Source organism: Aethalodelphis obliquidens, unplaced genomic scaffold (genome assembly GCF_003676395.1).
Source record: "Aethalodelphis obliquidens isolate GAN/ISIS:26980383/991018 unplaced genomic scaffold, ASM367639v1 scaffold27, whole genome shotgun sequence".
Classification (NCBI taxonomy): Eukaryota; Metazoa; Chordata; class Mammalia; order Artiodactyla; family Delphinidae; genus Aethalodelphis; species Aethalodelphis obliquidens.
In genome coordinates this window covers 5464401-5485108 of record NW_020837971.1, presented here as the reverse complement: position 1 = coordinate 5485108, position 20708 = coordinate 5464401, and the positions used below count along the sequence as shown (strand labels likewise).

The 20708-nt window shown below is 38.0% G+C and overlaps 2 protein-coding genes across 4 annotated transcripts in view; one reads left to right on the top strand and one right to left on the bottom strand.

The window, feature by feature from the left end:
• FBXL13 (F-box and leucine rich repeat protein 13) overlaps positions 1-20708 on the top strand; it is a 183410-nt gene that overhangs the window by 91530 nt on the left and 71172 nt on the right. Inside the window, 2 exon segments of the mRNA XM_027123825.1 lie at positions 1293-1392; positions 12630-12759. Of these exon segments, the coding sequence (XP_026979626.1) occupies positions 1293-1392; positions 12630-12759 (230 nt within the window).
• The window catches only part of LRRC17 (leucine rich repeat containing 17), a 102057-nt gene that overhangs the window by 19855 nt on the left and 61494 nt on the right, over positions 1-20708 (bottom strand). The window contains exon 1 of one of the 3 annotated variants that reach the window (XM_027123839.1): positions 12700-13313. The exons of 1 other annotated variant lie outside the window; for it this stretch is intronic. The gene's annotated coding sequence lies outside the window, so the exon portion shown is untranslated. Of the gene's footprint in view, positions 1-12699; positions 13314-20708 lie in introns of those variants that run through there. One more of the 3 variants, XM_027123837.1, reaches the window with a different exon arrangement.

The window sequence follows — 20708 nt, the reverse complement described above, 5'->3', positions numbered from 1 at the left end:
ATTCCAGGAAGCAGCTAGGAACAGAATGTTAGGCATTGATGGTCCTGCTGAAAGTAAACCTTTGCCATCCTTAGTGGTGTTCAGGGAAGCCATATTGACCATGCAGAATTCTTCCCCGAACCTCATCTCCTAGCCTAGTGCCGGTTTACCTCTTCCTGCAAAGGCCTATTCTTCCAGGACAATGTACCACAAATATTTAAAACTAGCAGACTTCTTCAGTGTTCCTGGGGAGACTCATAAATCATTAAATAAATACAAACCCGCTGCTACTCATTCTAGAACATTTTATAAATAGTTACCAATACAAGAAGCAGCACCATTGCAATCAAAGCTTGAAACACATCTGTCTTGCAAATGTCAATTTAGGGCTCATGCTTGAAATCACTCTGTGTTTTTCTCATGTTGCAGTCATATTGTTCTCTTGTACTGGATTTCAGCTCTCTGGGAGAGGGTTCCCTGAATCTTTGACATTCTCCCCTGCAGTACCCCCTGCATTGAATTTCATGTCCAACACGTATGCAGCCTATATTTTACTTCAGGACATCTCAAACTTAACGTAAATTTGGTGCAAGGCTGTTTAGCTGTTTTAATATCTTCAGTAACAGAACCACAGAAACTTAATCACACACACACACCTCTGTATCAATATACATGTGTAAATATGGACTCACTTTTTTTTTGCGGTACGCGGGCCTCTCACTGTTGTGGCCTATCCCGTTGCGGAGCACAGGCTCCAGACGCGCAGGCTCAGTGGCCATGGCTCACGGGCCCAGCTGCTCCGCGGCATTGGGATCTTCCCAGACCGGGGCACGATCCCGTGTCCCTGCATCGGCAGGTGGACTCTCAACCACTGCGCCACCAGGGAAGCCCTGGACTCACTTTTTAATGAAGTCCAGTTGAAAGAGTTTCATTCTGTCTTTCAGAATGATTTTAGTAAATTTAAAAATGGATCCATTTTTAATCATTTTCATGTACCTAACGAGTCAGGAGTGTTTGACACTTTGACATGAGCTCAAAGGGTTGAACTGGCAAGGGTTCAGATTTTAATGAAGTGTCATTGTGATGCAATGGGACTTTATTTCCAAAGAAAGGGAACGGGAGGGAGTAATGAACCTTCAAGCAAAGCCATCACCTTCTACTTAATTTGATTTATAAATGATAACAGAGACTATGAAGAGACCAAGACTCGCATATACTTTTTTGGAGTAGGGAGTGAGATAATAGAGAGATAATAGGGAAATAGCAAAGCCTGTTAGACTTTGATAAGATTCTTCCCTGTGTTTTTATGCACAATGAATCAATGAGATACATCTCTGAGAGCTGTCCAGGAGTCCTGTATCTCAATCTATCTAACACAACTATCACCAACAGGACGATGCGACTCCTGCCAAGGTAATGCTTGTGTTATCTGTATTACACTGAAAATAGTTATGCTCCTCTAGGCTCTGACTTGCTCTAGTATTCCCCAAAGGCAGTGATCCTTTTACTAACACCCCACCACCTTGGTACCCCTATTCTGTTAACAGGACTGCTTTCAAGTCCCCAAGCTAGTGCCTAACCTCTCCCTCCTTAGCCTTGACTTGGCCAGTATTTGGGGGTCACTCTTGTAGCAGTTTGCCCAGTAGGTTGAGTTAGGCTCTGCCTATCTCTTTCTGGTCCTCGTTCCTGGGCTTTGGAGCCTGGCCCATCAATCCCAGTCCAGTGTTTGGACTTCTCTACAACAGAACCCCAATATCCTGCCTCCTTAGACCCTGAGCACTGCAGAGCCAGGTTCCCTGTTGCCATGCTCTGGTTACCTTTTGGGACCCCCATCACCTCCAGGAAACATGATGCTTGCGTTTTTTTGATCTATGGACTGTTAACAAGCCAGCACTTCTTTGGAGAAGAAGGGAAAGGAGAATATAAGACATCACTAAGAGTTGACAGAATATTCAATTTTATCAAAAATTTACGTCATTCAATTATTCTTTATTTTCACCAAGGAAAAGACTAATCAGGAAGAGTATATGCTCATATTGGGAGAGATTCAAAACAGTTTTCAAACTACTGTGAAAGAATGAACCATTTTTGAGAATGTAACTTTTTTGAGATCCTTCAAAAAATAACAGTGAGGCATTTAGAGAAGCTTAAACAGAGAAAATTATAGGTGGTAATTTTCCTTATCTTTTCTCTCTAACCATTTTCTGGAAATATGCAAGACTAAAAAAAGGTGGTAACATATTTGCTTTATCTCATTAATTGACTTTCCATATTCTAGTCAGTCAAATCTATCAAACATTTCCTTTGAAATTTTTCATGAGTCTTTTAAAAAATAGAGGGTTTTCCTCCTTCCAGGCATTTGATATACCTTTATTTTTTTTCTTGTATGATTTTTTTTTGGTACGCAGGCCTCTCACTGTTGTGGCCTCTCCCATTGCGGAGCACAGGCTCCGGACGCACAGGCTCAGCGGCCATGGCTCACGGGCCCAGCCGCTCCACAGCATGTGGGATCTTCCCAGATCGGGGCACGAACCCGTGTCCCCTGCATTGGCAGGCGGACTCTCAACCACTGCGCCACCAGGGAAGCCCTATGATTTGTTTTTATTTAAATTTATAATCAACCTAGAATTAATTTTGGTAGATAAATGAAGCAGTGATCTAACAGGTTCATCAAACTATGACTTGTGCCGCCCAAAGCCTGTTTTAGTGCAGTCCATGAGCTAAGAATATATATTTTTTCACATCAAGAGTTGTTAAACCCTTGGGGATAGTGGGGCAGGGGAGGGGGAGATATAAATTACGAGTTTGGGATTAACATATACACACTACTGTATATAAAACACATGAACAACAAGGACCTACTGTATAGCACAGGGAACCCTATTCAATATCTTGTGATAACCTATAATGGAAAAGAATCTGAAAAAGAATATATATATGTATACTTGTATGTATAACTGAATCAGTTTGCTGTACACCGAAACTAACACATTGTAAATTAACTATACTTCAGTAATTTAAAAAAAAGAGTTGTTAAATAACTAAACAATTATTCCAGCATCATTTATTGAATAAAACTTTTCTCAAGTGATGTGTGATACCTCTTTATATATCTAAAATTTTTATATAGGTAGTACATACTAAAAACTCATCACCTTCTAATGTTTTTGTACATGTTACTATCATCTATGTTCTAGAGGTTATGACCATTGTATCTGTATGGTTAAAATATGACAGCACTGTGCACCTCTTCCCAACTCCATGTTCAGTGACCTCTCTCATTGGTAGCTTAGAACCAGCCAAAATGGGAGTGTTCTGTACCATGAAAAATGCCATACAATACAAATTAGGGTTTGATTTATTTTTTTGTTGATTGTTTAGACTGGAGAAGACAAGGTAGCAGATTAAAAGTGTGTCATGTCTGCAACCTACAGAATGGGAGAAAATATTTGCAAACAATGTGACCGACAAGGGCTTAGTTTCCAAAATATACAAACAGCTCATACAAGTCAACAACAAAAAAACAAACAACCCAATCCCAAAACGGGCAGAAGACCTAAATACACATTTCTCCAAAGAAGAAATACAGATGGCCAATAGGCACATGAAAAGATGCTCAACATTGCTAATTATCACAGAAATGCAAATCAAAACTACAATGAGGGCTTCTCTGGTGGCGCAGTGGTTGAGAATCTGCCTGCCAATGCAGGGGACATGGGTTCGAGCCCTGGTCTGGGAAGATCCCACATGCTGCGGAGCAACTAGGTCCGTGAGCCACAACTACTGAGCCTGCGCATCTGGAGCTTGTGCTCCACAACAAGAGAGGCCGCAACAGTGAGAGGCCCGTGCACCGCGATGAAGAGTGGGCCCCACTCACCGCAACTAGAGAAAGCCCACGCACAGAAATGAAGACCCAACATAGCCAAAAATAAATAAATTAATTAATTAATTAAATTTAAAAAGGCAACTATCAGAAATCAACAATTAAAAAAACTACAATGAGGTATCACCTCACACCAGTCAGAATGGTCATCATTAAAAAGTCTACAAATAAGGGCTTCCCTGGTGGCTCAGTGGTTGAGAGTCCGCCTGCCGATGTGGGGGACACGGGTTCGTGCCCCGGTCCGGGAAGATCCCACATGCCGTGGAGCAGCTGGGCCCGTGAGCCATGGCCGCTGAGCCTGCGCATCCGGAGCCTGTGCTCCGCAACGGGAGAGGCCGCAGCGGTGAGAGGCCCACATACCGCAAGGGGAAAAGAAAAAAAAAAAGTCTACAAATAACAAATGTTGGAGAGGGTGTGGAGAGAAGGGAACCCTCCCACACTGCTGGTGAGAATGTAAGTTGGTGCAGCCACTGTGGAAAACATTATGGAGGTTCCTCAGAAAACTCAAAACAGAATTACCATATGATCCAACAATCCCATTCCTGGGCATATATTAAGAGAAAACTATAATTCAAAAAATACATGCATTGCTATTTTATAGCAGCACTATTCACAATAGCTAAGACATGGAAACAACCTAAACGTCCATTGACAGATGAATGGTTAAAGAAGATACATAATACAATGGAATACTACTCAGCCATAAAAGAGAATGAAATAAAGCCATTTGCAGCAACATGGATGCAACTAGAAATTATCATACTAAGTGAAGTAAGTCAGAAAGAGAAAGACAAATACCATATGATATCACTTATATGTGGCATCTAAAATATGACACAAATGAACCTACCTATGAAACAGAAACAGAATCACGGACATAGAGAACAGACTTGTGGTTGCCAAGGGGGCAGGAGGTTGGGGGAGGGATGGAGTGGGAGGTTGGGGTTAGCAGATGTAAGCTTTTATGTATAGAATGGATAAGCAACAAGGTCCTACTGTATAGCACAGAGAATTATATTCAATATCCTATGATAAACCATAATAGAAAATAATATTAACAAAGAATCTATATATATGTATAACTGAATCACTTTGCTGTACAGCAGAAATTAACACAACATCGTAAATCAACTATACTTCAATAAAAAAATATTGGAAAAAAGTATGTCATGTCTGTAGCTGCAACATTATGATTAGCACAAAAAAGGTGAGGAAATATCTTTTCAGTACTTGAAAACTGTCACATCATTGATGGATGAGTGAAATCTGGACATAAATCTTTGTGGTTTTATTTTTGTCTTACCCATTAATATAAATAAAAATATTCATATTGGAATTATACCCATTCCTCAAGCTTTTGAACTTTATTTTTTGGTTAAAAAAAAGAAATACATCAGAGTGAACAATTTTATTCTTCCTTTATGTGCACATAGGAGAAGACAAAAGTACTAGCTATATTTATGAGTTTGGCAAAAGTCAATGAATGAAAACATTGTGTGAGAATCAACTGACTATATGAAATTAGCAATAAACAGTATTGTGTATGTTATTATTTGTAAGTTGTGTGCTGTACATCTTTTATATATGTAAAATAGTTAATGTAAAATAGTAAGATGTGGGCTTCCCTGGTCACACAGTGGTTAAGAATCCGCCTGCCAATGCAAGGGACACGGGTTCAAGCCCTGGTCCGGATATATCCCACATGCCGTGGAGCAACTAAGCCTGTGAGCCACAACTACTGAGCCTGTGCTCTAGAGCCCACAAGCCACAACTACTGAGCCCACGTGCTACAACTACTGAAGCCTGCGCACCTAGAGTCTGTGCTCTGCAACAAGAGAGGCCACTGCAATAAGCCTGCGAACCGCAACAAAGACCCAACGCAGCCAAAAATAAATAAAATAAAATTTTAAAATTTATTTAAGAAAATAGTAAGATGTACAAATTTACAGTAAACATATATACATTTATATGCATACATGTTTTTGAAGAACCAGCTGTAAGATATTTACCAGTATGTCAATAATTAAAGGTAAAATAAGTTGGGAACTAATCCATATTTTTCTAATATTTAGTCTCCCTATCAGGAACATAGTATACTTCTAAAATTTTTCTTTCAAATGTTCTTAAATGTCTCAAAATTTTGTTTTATTCATGTGGATAGTCTGTGGTGTCTTTTTCATTGCCATTGTGAATAGTATCCTTTCTGATTATGATTTCTCATTATATTTTCTAAATGGTTACTTTTGGACTTGGGCCTGATGTACATGTATCTTTTTAAACTTTTCATTTGTATGATTTGATTTCTTTCCTTTTAAAATAAAAAATAGAGCTATGAAATTACTTCTAAAGAAGAACTTAGGCAAAGCTTATAAGATTTGATAAATATTGTTCTCATTTTCTAACCAAACTGTTGTATATTTGATTATATGTTGATTACCACTTTGACCTAATAATTATTTAGAAGAGGATTTTTGGTTTCAAATTGTTGAAGTTTCTTAATTAAGCTTATGTTTTTAATTCTAGTTTTTTACACTGTGGTCAAGAAATGTGGACTGAATTATTTCTACTTTTTGAAATTTATTGAGATTTCTTGGTGGACTAGTTTATATACTCAATTTCAGTAAATCATCCATGAATGTTTAAAACAAAAGAGTTTCTTTCAGAGAACATTTCTAGGTGTATATGCACATATATGTATAAATTCTCGATATGTCATAGATAAGTGATATATTAGTTGCCTATTATGACAAAGCTTCTATTAATTTATTTTTGTTATTTTACACGTAAAGATTAATAAGTAGTATGTTTCATTATAGATTGTAGCAGTTGTTCACATAAAATTATATTTTTTATCCTGGTTGATATTTCTTTGCCTTAAATTCTTTTTAATCTGTTATTTATACAGTCACGTTTGGTTTCTTTTGTGGAATAACTTTATGTATACCCATATTTTTAACCTTTGTGTTGCTGTATTTTAGGTTTATCTTTTACATGCAGCACATAGCTAACTTCTATTTTTAAAAATTTCAATCTCTTTGCCTTTTTAAGAGGGAAGTTTAAAAGACTAATATTTCTTGTCAAAACTGAGTGTATGGTCTTATTTTTATCATCTTGCTTTATGTTTTAGATTTTTTTATTTTTTACGTTACTGCACTGTACTCATCTTTTCTGCCTTTTGCTATAAAAGTGTTATTTCTATAATCTGAATGCATTTCAAAGATATATGCATATTCTCTTGTGTATTCTAACTAGTGGATATTTGTATGTTTTTTAAAAACATGCTTTAACATGCATTTCTCTAATTATCAAAGTCACAATGAAACAGTAACTTTGGCTCCCCCTGTGTTAGGCAAGAGATCTGATACACTTTAATTCTCCCTTGAACTTGATGTTCTTCTACTTCGACTCACCTAGATGTAAATACCTATTAATTGTGATTTTTGTTAATCATTTAACTTTCCTTTTAATGTTGATTTTTGGTGTTTGAACTCAACATTGTAATCATATTTATAATGATTATGTAGTCCTAACTCTAGTTTTAACATTCATTGATGGTCCATTTGTTCCACAATTTCCTTATTCTTTAATTTTGATTTTGATTCACCCTATGATGACTGGAAATATAGTTTTAAAAACTCTTTTATCTGGAAAGATGTGCAAGTATTAGATCTTCAGTCATTACTTTCTGAAGATGACTTTCTGTTGTCTTGAAGGATGAACAACAAATTCTCTTGGTGTATGGTTCTTGAATCATGTCCCTTACTCTATCCTTAAAACCCTACAAATGTTGCTCCATAATCTTTACTATTTCAAGTTAAAGAGAAGTCTAAAGCCAGCCTGATTTTTCTCTTCCTTTGTTGGTAACCTATATTTTTCTGCCAAGATGCTGGCATGAACTTCCTTTTCTCTGAGAAATTAAAAACATCTTCCAAACTTAACTGTGTTCTTTCAATTAACTTTTCCTGGAACATAGTAAACTTTTTGAACATTAAAACTTAGATTTTTCTCAGCCAAGGAAGGTGGTTTTCTCTTCCTTCCTTCTTTTTTAAATAAATTTATTTATTTATTTACTTTTGGCTGTGTTGGGTCTTCATTGCTATGCCCAGGCTTCCTCTAGTTGTGGCGAGCGGGGGCTACTCGTCGTCATGGTGCGCGGGCTTCTCATTATGGTGGCTTCTCTTGTTGCAGAGCACAGGCTCTAGGTGCGTGGGCTTCAGTAGTTGTGGCACATGGGCTCAGTAGTTGTGGCTCACGGCCTTAGTTGCTCCACAGCATGTGGGATCTTCCTGGACCAGAGCTCGAACCCGTGTCCCCTGAATTGGCAGGCGGATTCTTAACCACTGCGCCACCAGGGAAGCCCTCTTTTTTTTTTTTTCTATTAATTAAACTAAAGTCTTTATACAAATTTCATCAAGTTTTCCACTCATGTCCTTTTATTTTTGCTCTAGGATCCAATGTAGGGTTCCATATTGCATTCATTTCTCCTTAGTCTCCTCAAATCTGTGCCAGTCGTCAGTAGTTCCTTGTATTTCATGACCTCGACACTTGAAGAATATGGTTTAGTTATTCATCTTATATAATGTCCCTCAATTTGGGTTTATCTGATGGATAGTTTTCTTTTTAAATGCTTCTATTCCATTTGTTCAGGTTTTATCTTAAGAATCCCCTTTTATTTTTAGATCGATTTTTATTCTTGTCCTTCAAAGCTGTCATCTTCTCTCTCATCATTTTTATTTCTGTATACATTTTCTCAGCATACTGCATTCTCTATATCAGTAGTTCTGAAAGTGTGTTCCAAGGACAGCAGTGTCCCGATAAATGTTTAATAACTGGCTGGGGTAGGGAGTAAAGGTGTTTTTTTTGTTTGTTTTTTTTTGCGGTACGCTGGCCTCTCACTCTTGTGGCCTCTCCCGTTGCGGAGCACAGGCTCCAGATGCGCAGGCTCAGCGGCCATGGCTCACGGGCTCAGCTGCTCCGCGGCACGTGGGATCTTCCCGGACCGGGGCACGAACCCTCATCCCCTGCATTGGCAGGCGGACTCTCAACCACTGCGCCACCAGGGAAGCCCTAAAGGTGTGTTTTGATTTGTAGGATTTATTGATTTCTGTGATATAAATAATTCCATCATGGCCAATTTTAAGCTACCAACATGATGCCACTGAATGTGGAATTGGGAAGAGATGCTAACAATTAGTTCTCATGGGCTGGTACAAGCCAGCTCCAGAAGCACCACTGTGGAGGGCCCCTGACCGTTTCAGGAATTCTGTAGGATTCTTTGTCCTGCAATACAGAACATCACTCAGTACTTTTCTTTAGACATTTCATATTAAGATATATATGTGATGAATATATGCGCATGTATGAATGTGTGTTTATATATAGAGAGAGAATATATGTGCATGTGTGTATGTATGTATGTGTGTATGTATCTATAGATAGAAAGAGAGTGGGGGGGTGAAGAGGGAAGAGAGAGAGAAATATATATTAAAAAATCCATAAATCCATATGTGAAAATCTGAACTCTCAAAGTAGATGATTTGGGAGTAGCATATATCACATTACAAATTATTTTTTTAACTTAAAACATCTCTTCCAACCATAGTTTGAGATAAACTTTTCTCCTAGGAAATTTAAAATAACACTACATCTCTGCATAATTTTTTAAGGACATTTATTTTACAAATGAAGCTATACCTTTAGTGGGCAACAGATAGAAAAATAGGACGCAAAATGAGAATTCTGTTTTGATTTTAACTTCTAGTTCTTGCTATTGAGACAACACTTAGGATAAAACTAATTAATATTGATGTTTTTCGCCATATGAAAAAAATGTACATTGACTTTCTTATCTATAATAAAAATACATTTCATAATGATTCTCTATTTTTGCTCTGCTTTCTATTGTTTCAAACATGCTTGGGTATGCAAAAGCATTTGTTAAGCGGTAAATAACCGGAGATGTGTTATTTGTTGCTGTTCTCATTGTCTCTCGTGTCTTTAGTATTTCTTTCCAGAGAAAAATGTAATTTGTTTGCCTTTCTTAGCAACAGTGATTTGCCAGTTTTTTATTTCAATATTTTTCCTCACTTCTTTGGGGACTTGCTCAGTTTTCTAAAGTTGAAAATGAGGGCTGCCCACAGCTCATGCCCATTCCAAAACAGTTTTTGCTTTGAAATATTTCCTGAATTAAACCCTCTCCATTTATTCCCATTGCCACAATCTAGGTGGCACTCTCAGCACCTCATTTGGTGCAGCATCCTGATGGTCCACTCTTGGTCTCTCTTCCCTTCAATATACTCTGCCTTATGCTGCGAGACATATCATCCTGAGCTTAGTCTTATCACGTCTTTGACATCCTTAAGGTCTAGACTCTTCCCTTACTGTCCAAAAACATTATGTTGATAATACAACATTATATAAAGCAACTATACTCCAATAAAAAAAAAACATTATGCTGACAAAGGGGCCATAGATCCATAGGTATCTATTAAGAACTCCTCGCTCAATTCTCATTTTTGGTATTTGTTAACTGACACATGCACTTAAAGAAATTGAACAATAGGCTTGGACCAGATTTGAATATGCATGATTTCATAAGTAACAGTTTCATTATTATATCTAAAGAAAGACTGACTGATATACAGAGCTTAGAAACAGGTTAGGAAGAACAGTCTTCAAATGAGTGGGCAACACATGGGAGGAACAGAAACTACGCCAGAGGCTATCAATCTCGCTAGAGTTGACAGATTACATATGGTATTACCACCATGACCAAAATGAGGGTATAGATGGCATATGAGGCCCCCCAAACTCTTAGTATCAGTTGTATGCACCACTCTTGTCAGGTGAGTACTTATTCCATTCAACGGAAGGAAGACAGTACAAACTTCATAAGAATAATTCATATGTAATTATTATTTGAGGTAGTAGTAGCAACAATAACAATATATATATATTTAAAGGTTCTACCATATCCCTGCTAATATTTATCATCAAAGACCACCCTCACTATAATACTATTACATCTATGTGCTTATGTAATTGTCACATCTCTAAGAGGAAAGAGCAGATAGGATTACATCCATGTTACAGACGAGCAAACTGAGGTTCAGGAAAGCTGGAGGCCCCACAGTTGGTGAGGGTTAAAAAAAAAAAAGATAATGTTAACATATCCACTTAACAGATGCGGAAACAATCTCTGAGAGGTTAGGAGAAGTTGCAGTAAGTGTCAGGACTGGGATTCAAATCCAATTTCATCAGATTCCAAACCCTTGTGTATTTTCCATTGTGTCATGCTGCCTGCCTCACTATTCCTTTCTCCAAATTAGAGAGCTAAACGGTTGTTAGGAATGACAACCCCCAAGAAAATTGTACTTACTCAGCTGAATCACAAGGGTATGCTTCAGGGAGAGGAAGATCGAGCATTTCCAAAGCTTTGGCAATGCTCTTAGTTAACTCAAGGGCCCCAGGAGAAGGGACGTTCTTTGGGATGTTAGTGCTCCTTTCTCCTTCAGAGCCCTGCCCACCCAGCCACTGGGGAATCCAGAAGGCTTCCCTCTCCGTTCTCCTGAATCTCATGGACACAGCCATTACCAGAGGGAAATGTGTGTTCTGAGTCAAATAATTTGCTATGGAATGTGAATCATATCATATAGTTGTGTTTTTTCAGATTTGGGAAATAAATCTGATTAATGGTCAAAGCTTGCATATCTAATTTCCCATTTATGTGAAGATAAACTTTATTAGTCATTTGTGGGTTTTTGAGGGACAGAGAGTTTTCTTCCTACTTTTCATTCTTTTTGCTTTCTAATTTGCTGTTAAACCGTTACAGATCACAAACCAAAAGCACGTTTTTAATTCCATTGCAAGAGCAGGCAGTAGTGGGAATTCTTGCACTTTTATAAAATGCCAGGCTTAGGAGGGCTTTGAAAATCATCCAGAGTGTCCTCAAACCGTGAGCCCTTGCACAGTAGTACAGACTCGTCCTGAAGACCCTCTTTTTTTTCTGGAAGCTCTCATTTTGGTCATGGTGGTAATGCCATAGTTAATCTGTTTCAACTCCAGTGAGATTGATAGCCTCTGACTGTAGTTTTTATTCCTCTCATATGTTGCCCACTCATTTGCAGACTGTTCTTAACCCATTTTTAAGCTCTATATATCAATGTCTTTCTTTATCCATAATAATGAAACTGTTACATACAAAATCATGCACTGTTACAAAAAAATCTATTTTTTTCAAGCCATTTGCTTACCATGTCCATTTTAAAAGCCTGTTATGTTCAACTTTGCCTCCTTTCTGCCCCAAATCCTAACTCTCATGTAACAGTTAATCGCCACTTAAATGTTTACAAAGGGTTTGTCCTCCTAGACATTTTACATGTTATTTTGGTGCTCCAAAGATAAAACCTAAATGCAACAATAACACAAACTCTGAAACTGCTTTCAAACACTAACTTCCAAACAATAGGAATGCACAAACCTCCCCCACCCCCAAAGCTTTATCCCAATCAGCTTTCTTAAAAATCTAGACAAATCTTTAATTATTTTCATTTGAAATGTGATTATGCATTATCTGATATGCTACTGCAATCTCCTTTACTTAACAGGAAGAGTATTAACAGTAAAGTTCAACTCTTGAATATCTGTAAGGAGAAAAGATTAATTTACAGTTTTACTTCTCTTTGTCATAGTGGCTTAACAAAGATGTGAGAGAACAACGAAAGTATAATCACTTTCCTTCCTCTCTTCTCTCGCCCTGTCTTTTCAGGTACTTCCACAGTTTACAGAATCTTAGTTTGGCTTATTGCAGAAAGTTTACAGACAAAGGTTTACAGTACCTGAATTTGGGGAATGGATGCCACAAGCTCATCTATCTGGACCTTTCCGGCTGCACCCAGGTTTGTCTTTCAGCCTTCTCTTTCCTGCAGCAGGCGAAGAAGTCCTCCAGAGAATGAGAACGGGCTATATCCAGCCCTCATGTTATACTAACGCTGTGCAGAGACCGCAGCACACTTTTTGGAGGTTTTAAATTACATGGCCACAGCTGCTTAAATTTTCCCCAGGATCGCTACTATAGGCTCTTGGCTTCCTTCCACTGGAGTGCCACATCCACTAACAGGCAGAGTTCATTGGATGATGAAGCAGAACACGTCTGTGTGGATACTCTGAGCACAGTTATAATACCAGAGTCCAAATCTTGAAAACTTTTTAGAATTGATACCAAGATACAAACAAAGAAAAACATTTTGTTGGGAGAATTTGCAAAGAACTTCCTGAAGAGTCAGTTTGCTCTCACGTGGGCCCTCAGAGAGTAAATAGTATTGGGTAAGATGCTACAAGTGATAAATGCATGAAAGGAAATACACAAAGATTATTAAATAAAGATTTTATTTATTTATTTTTTATTTGTTTTTATTTTTGGCTGTGCTGGGTCTTCGTTGTTGTGCGCAGGCTTTCTCTAGTTGCGGTGAGCGGGGGCTACTCTTCGTTGTGGCGCGCGGGCTTCTCACTGCAGTGGCTTCTCTTGTTGCAGAGCACGGGCTCTAGGCGCACGGGCTTCAGTAGTTGTGGCGCACAGGCTTCAGTAGTTGTGGCACGCGGGCTCTAGAGTGCAGGCTCAGTAGTTGTGGCACACGGGCTTAGTTGCTCTGTGGCATGTGGGATCTTCCCGGGCCAGGGATCAAACCCGTGTCCCCTGCACTGGCAGGCAGATTCTTAACCACGCCACCAGGGAAGCCCAAAGATTATGATTTTTAAAACTGCATTATATCCTTGGGCTAAATAACATGACAATCTGAGGTCTATATGGGGAAATATTTAAGTTTGAAGGAACAAGACTAAGGAAAACTGGGCAGAAAACAGTGTGGAATTGTGGAGGGTAGGGCATGGCACTTTGGAAGCAGTTACTACCTCCTTGATAGTTTCTTCTGCTCTGTTTTGTTTGATTTCAGTCATGATTCTTTTAACTTTTCTTTCACCTCTCTGTGTATTTTATTGATATTTGTGTCATAGAATGTTCATCGTTCTATGAGACTAATAACACAAATGAGAACTGTTACTATACGCCAGGCACCATGTTGACTGTCATACAGATCAAATTTACTGCTCATATAAATGCTGTGCAGTATGTATTTATCATGCCCATTTAGACATGAAAAGACCAAGGCTCCCAGGGCTGCACGGCTGGTGAAAGCACATGGTACTGGTACAGTTATAAGCAGGTAGATTCCCTGGAAGGAATACAGGGACAGAACAGATTTCTCCTCCAAGTTCTTGAATGGACAGAAATCTTACATAGCACTACTACTGGCATATCATGGTTTCCTGGTACACCACACAGTGGAGAGGATGTAAGGGAAAGGAGGGGGGGACGTTAAGCTAGGGCTGAAATGGCTAGAAGTTGCATTTGTTTAACATCCAATTTACTGTGATATAGCTTGCTAAGCATCAACATCTACCATCACTCTGTGGCCAAGAGGGCCTTAATGTTCCCTCCAGATGGACAAAACTTCAGACAGGCTTCTTCTGGACTCTGGACCCCTGACCTCCCTTTTCTTAGAGCGTTTACTTTAGAAAACTTGTGGTTGTACATTCTTTCTCTGCTCCCGTTGAGATGTAAAGCCCTTAAAAAGCTTCTTGCCAGTTTTACAACCCAGGAATGTCTTCCTCAAAGACCTGGGAGCCAGCCTTTAATATGTAATCATCAAGAGAGAGAGCATCAGTATCTCCCAGTCTCTGTGGGAGGATGGGAGCCTAACTTCCATATGGATGTCACTTAGCAAACACAGAGGCCTAATCACAAAGGAAGAATACCTGCAAATTCAGAAGTAACTCAATGTGCTTGACACATCTAACTGATCAATCTCTCCCCTAAAGATACATGCTCCAGTACGTTTTTTTAAATTAATTTTTATTGGAGTTTAGTTGATTTACAATGTTGTGTTCGTTTCTGCTGTCCAGCAAAGTGAATCAGTTATACATATAGATATATCTGCTCTTTTTTAGATCCTTTTCTCATATAGGCCATTACAGAGTACTGAGTAGAGTTCCCTGTACTATACAGTAGGTCCTTATTAGTTACCTATTTTACATACAGTCGTGCCTAGCTTACCTCAGTGCTTCCAAACCCTCTGCACAGTGTGACTTACCTCCTTGTTCTTCTCAGTTTCCACCAGGTAATTATTGTAGCAAAAACACACAACACATGCACAGACACACAGACACTCATACACATGTCCAAAGGTTAAATATTTTCAGACACACTAAAGTCAAAATGAGAGGTTTCAAATTGATGACCCTCTGGCTAGATATATATTCAAAACATATAGACACAGTCTGTCTTTAAATTTTGAGCCAACATTTGGAATTTTGGAGTTTTCAAATAAAAATCTAGACTTCAAGCTTCTCTTAAAAAACCAGAAGAACTAGCAAAATTGGGCCTGCTTTCCCACATGGCAACAAAAGGCTGGAGCTGAGTCAGCCTCACCCCCTTGAGATGGCGCCCTCTCCTCAGTATGCCACCCTCTCCTCCACTCAGTAACGTCCACACATGCACTTACTCTGGAACTGCTACCACTTCACTGCATTGCCTGCCTGCCTCAGTAGGTATTTGAGTTTGGTCTGAACGTATTTCTAAAGAATAGATTTCTTTTCCTAACTGACCCTTAATTTGTAAGTCTCAAACCACAGTGACATTAGTATTTCACATCATTATGCAAAATAATGTTGTTTTTTTTGTTCATCCGTCTTCCATTTGCATTTGTTCATTTAATAATTTAATTACTCGAGAGATTTAACCCTAGGTGTCAGGCACTGGAAATTGTACCATTTGAAACTTTATAAGAAATGGGCTCATTATGAACGACAGATAATAATGGCTGCTGCTGTAACTTCAGAGAATCAGTGAATCTTGGATGTCACTGCTTCTGAGGGACTTATTAAGTCTTTTGAGGAGGCTCCATCTACCTCCCTAGCTCTGGGTATGAGGATAGTTTCACCCTTCCAGACCTACTTGCATTGATATGACAGTATAAAATGGTTTCAAAGAAGGAAAGTTGACTATTCACAGGTTTTTCAGGTTCTTCCCTTGGAAAGTAAAATGTATTTTCTTCTTATGTTTGGAATTTTGCACTATGAAGTCATGTGTTAGTATATCTGATCAAGGAAAAAGGCCCTAATAAAACAAAAACTTGAGAATAGAAGCTTACAACGAAATGCTTTACACTGGTGTTTATTGAGTGCCTACTGCATACTGGGCACCATGATGAGTCAAATAGCATCTCTGTCTTTTGGAAGCTCTGGATTAACATAAGTGAATTATGTCAAGGGCTAAATCTTAATGCAGTCACAGCTGCCCAAAAAAGGAAAGATGTATACAGTATTGTGAAAGAATTTGAATCCATATTTGTTAGAAAAAATAAATAAGTGGATGATGGAGAACTACAAAGAAAAGTGAAAATCAATTACATATGTTTTAGAAATATTCTGCATTCTTATGGGATTGGATAAACACTGTAGGGTGCACTAAGTAATATGACCGATTTCCTAATGAGTACCAGCACTTGCACGTTCCCCTGCATGTCATCATCTTTGATGGGGTTGAGGTGATACCTCTGCCCAGTTTCTCCTCCTCGAAAAAGCCTCTGCTCACACGTGGCCTGAACTGGGATAGGGCTGCTCCAGTGAGCTCTCTCACTATCCTCTGCAAATTTCTACCCATATACTTGCCACTTTGAGTTTTCTTTTTTCACTTTTAGAAAACCTGCTTTTTTTCTTATTACATGCTAAATGCAGAAAAATACAAGAAAAAAAGGAGAAAAAGGGACTTCCCTGGTGGTGCAGTGGTTAAGAATCCACCTGCCATTGCAGGGGACACGGGTTCGAGCCCTTGTCTGGGAAGATCCCACATGCCGCAGAGCAACTAAGCCCGTGCACCACAACTACTGAGCCTGTGCTCTAGAGCCCGCGAGCCACAACTACTGAGCCCACGTGCTACAACTACTGAAGCCTGCATGCCTAGAGCCCATGCTCTGCAACAAGAGAAGCCACTGCAATGAGAAGCCTGTGCACCACAACGAAGAGTGGCCCCTGCTCGCCCCAACTAGAGAAAGCCTGTGCGCAACAAAGACCCAACACAGCCAAAAATAAATAAATAAATTTAAAAAAAAACAGGAGAAAAAAATTTAAATTACCTGAAAATTCATCACCAGAAATAATAAACACTACTAGAATTTCAGGGTCTTTATTCTATGCCTGTCTAGAATTTTTTAAACTGAAATGGATTATATAGTACACATATCTTTCATTTAATGTTTTATAAAGTGAATATGTCTTTATTCCATTAAATATTTTTCCTGTAACTTACTTTTAATAGCTATATAGTATTTCATTGTATCAAAATACCAATATGTATTTAACAATTCATTATTGGCCTACAGTTCTTTTTTTTGGCCTACCATTTTTTTTGCTATCATAAATAATCTGTGAGGAAAATTATTGTAGCCATATCTTTACATATGTCTATGCAATTTTTTGGTACAAATTTTTAGAAGTGAAATGGTCAGAGGATATAGTTATTTTTAAGGCCATCCATACCCTACAAAGATTGTCAGTTTACACTTACCATAAATGTAAAATAGTTTGTTCTCTTCATAAATATATTATATATAAAAAATTTTGCCAATTTGACATTGAATATGATATTTTATATTTTCAATTTGTATTTCTTTGATTACCAGGCAAAGTTAAACCATACACAGGCACTTAATAAACATCTGTTGAATGACAGCATTCTTATCCCAACAGGCCGCCACTGTTAAAATATTTTTCAAATTAATTAAAAAATCTCTTTCAAACTGGGGAATATTGGAGATAATGTAAGTTAAGTGCCTGACACAGTTGGTGATAAAAAAAGAAAACCTATTAGTATATTTCTCTAAAAAAATTTCTTCAGAGCCTGAGTGCAACATTTTCATTATAGTAGTTTCAGAAGAAAAAAAAATCTACATTCATTTAACAAAATGATTCTGGCTGAATCAGTTGAACAAATTTAATTTGTTTGCTTTTATATTTGCTACTTACTCAAAGTTATAAAATCTAACCTTATGCCATAAAATAATTTTTTAAAAACCATGTTTAAATACAATTTGGAAAGACTCTGGAGACAAAATGGTTTTATCACGTAAAGAAGGTACTCTTTCCTGTGCTCCTTTGTCATCTATAATCTGGGAGACATTTGGCGACAGTGAATGAATCCATCTTTTTCTATGCTCTAAGGAATGATGTGTGACCTAACTCATGGTAGACATTTGTCAGATATTTGTTGAATTTTTGGATTAATGTTTAGTTAAATAAGTGAAACTAATGAACCACTGTATGAGATGTTGGTAGTTTTCCTTTGCATCTCATACTCTGCTTCAAGGAACCACTCCTCTCCCTTCCCTTGTGGTTCTGGGGAGCTGTCAGTTGTGGCACCTTGAAAGCAACACAACCACAGTAATTGGAAGCATTGGTTCTGGGGCACCTGCATTTTAATCTTGAGTTTGCTATTTGCTAGGTATGGGACTGGGGTAGGTTACCTAAGCTTTCTGTATACCTCACTTTCCTTATCTATGAGATGGGGAAAATACTAGTAACTTCCTAAGTGTGTTGTGTGAATGAAATTATTTGATACATATAAGAGTCTTAGAATGATGGCTTTATATAGTAAATGCTTAGCCACCATTAGCTATTATTATTAGATTACTATTAGTATTTTCCAATGGCCGCTATCATTTGGCCCAGGCCTAGACATTCCTAAATTCCATGTGCAGTGGCTATGATTTTTCCAGGAAGAGCATGACCTTAGCAGAACTATTCAAAACTCTTTTAGGTGCTCAACATTGGGAAAAATAAATTCAGTTTTTTCTGAGGTTGCAGGGCCTGGAATGTGTAAGTCTAGGCTGGTTTGTGGTTCTCTTGCTCAGGAACATGGAGGAAATTTGTCTGCAATGGGAAAGAATAAAATCCTCACAAAGAGGCTGACCTTCAAGAGGGAGAGATGCTGTGTTTGAGAAGGAGAGATCGTATATTTTTGCTTAGCTGGACTTTCAGTTAGAGATACCACTAATTCCCTTTTTACCTACGCTAGTTTATGCTGGGTCATTGCGACTCAAGGAAGCTGACTGCTACAACTGTTGAGGATGTGATTCCTATTTAGCTTTTAGTTGGGGTATTGAATACTTTGATGGAAAGCCTTTCTCAAGGAAAAAACTAAGGCCCAAGAGAGGAAGTTGTGAAGGTTTCTCATAGCTCTTCACATGCTTGTATTCTACCATGTACCTGAATTTGTTGCTTTGAGCATGCCTGTGACTGACCACAAAGCAATCCTTAACACTCAAGAAACCGGATTAAATCTGCTTCCTGTTTTGCTGGCACCGACAGCTGGGACATACTGAGCAAAGGCATTCCCTAATGACTTTTTTGAGGGTAAGTATAATATACAGAAAAGTGCACAAAGTGCTATATACATGTCCTTTGGTGAACACAGAATGTGTTTCTGTTGAGTATACACATAGGAATCAAATGGGCTGGGTGTGAAGTATGTGTATGTTTGGCTTTTGTTGATATCATCGTTAGTTTCCTAAATTGGCTGTGTCAATCCTAATGATTATGATTTAGAAAACTCATGAGGATGTGATTTCTGCAGGAAAGCTAATGCTGTGGCTCTACATACTTACTCCCTGTATTTACCCACATAATTTATTTTCATAGCAACACTATTGTTAAAGTGCAGTACAGGAGAGGTAGGAGAACAACATTCAAACCTAGAGTGGGCTTCTATGCTGATGCGTACTCTTCCCTTCTCAGAAATTAGCAATAAGTATTTAAGTCATCTTATAGTCACTTCCATAGCAAGCAGGCTTCATTAAACTTCCCTCTTTTCAACTATTTTAATCAAACATTTAGAATCCATCACTGGTGACTACTTTCACTAAAAGAAAATAAGAAGAGAGGTTTAAAAATATTGTGTGTTCTCTGCGGTATTTTTCAGGAGAGGAAAAGTACTCAAGGGAAGAAACATAACCAGGGATTTCTATTTTATTTCATACTAGATTTATTTTATTTTACTTATTTTGGAACTCAGGTACCAGATTTAATCACACTCCTCAATTCATGGCACACTTTCATCATCATTCCAGGCAAGGCTGATCTCTTGTTTTATTTATTCCCTTTTATCTACATTTCCCACTCATGTTCCCCTTTCTCTACACAAGCAAACCCTCTAATTTGTTTTATGTGGTTCCATATACAAATATATTCTTAAAACTTTCATTTGAAAAGATACTTGTACCCCAATGATCATAGCAGCACTATTTAATAGTCAAGACACAGAAGCAACCCAAGTACCCATCAACAGATGAGATATATATATATATCACATTTTCTTAAGCCAATCATCTGTTGTGTGTATATATATATTTACACACATATATATCACACACACACATATATATACACACATACACAAAGGAATATTACTCAGCCATAAAAAAGGAAATATTGTCATTTGCAGCAATGTGGATGGACCTAGAGAATATTATGCTTAGTGAAATAAGTCAGACAGCGAAAGACAAATCTATATGATATGACATATGGTATGAATCTAAAAAATAATACGAACGAATGTATATACAAAAGAGAAACAGGGTCACAGACATAGAAAACAAATTTATAGTTACATAAGGGGAAGGGAGGGGGAGGGACAAATTAGGAGTATGGGATTAACAGATACAAACTACTATACATAAAATAGATAAGCAACAAGGATTTACTGTATAGCACAGGGAATTATACTCAATATCTTATA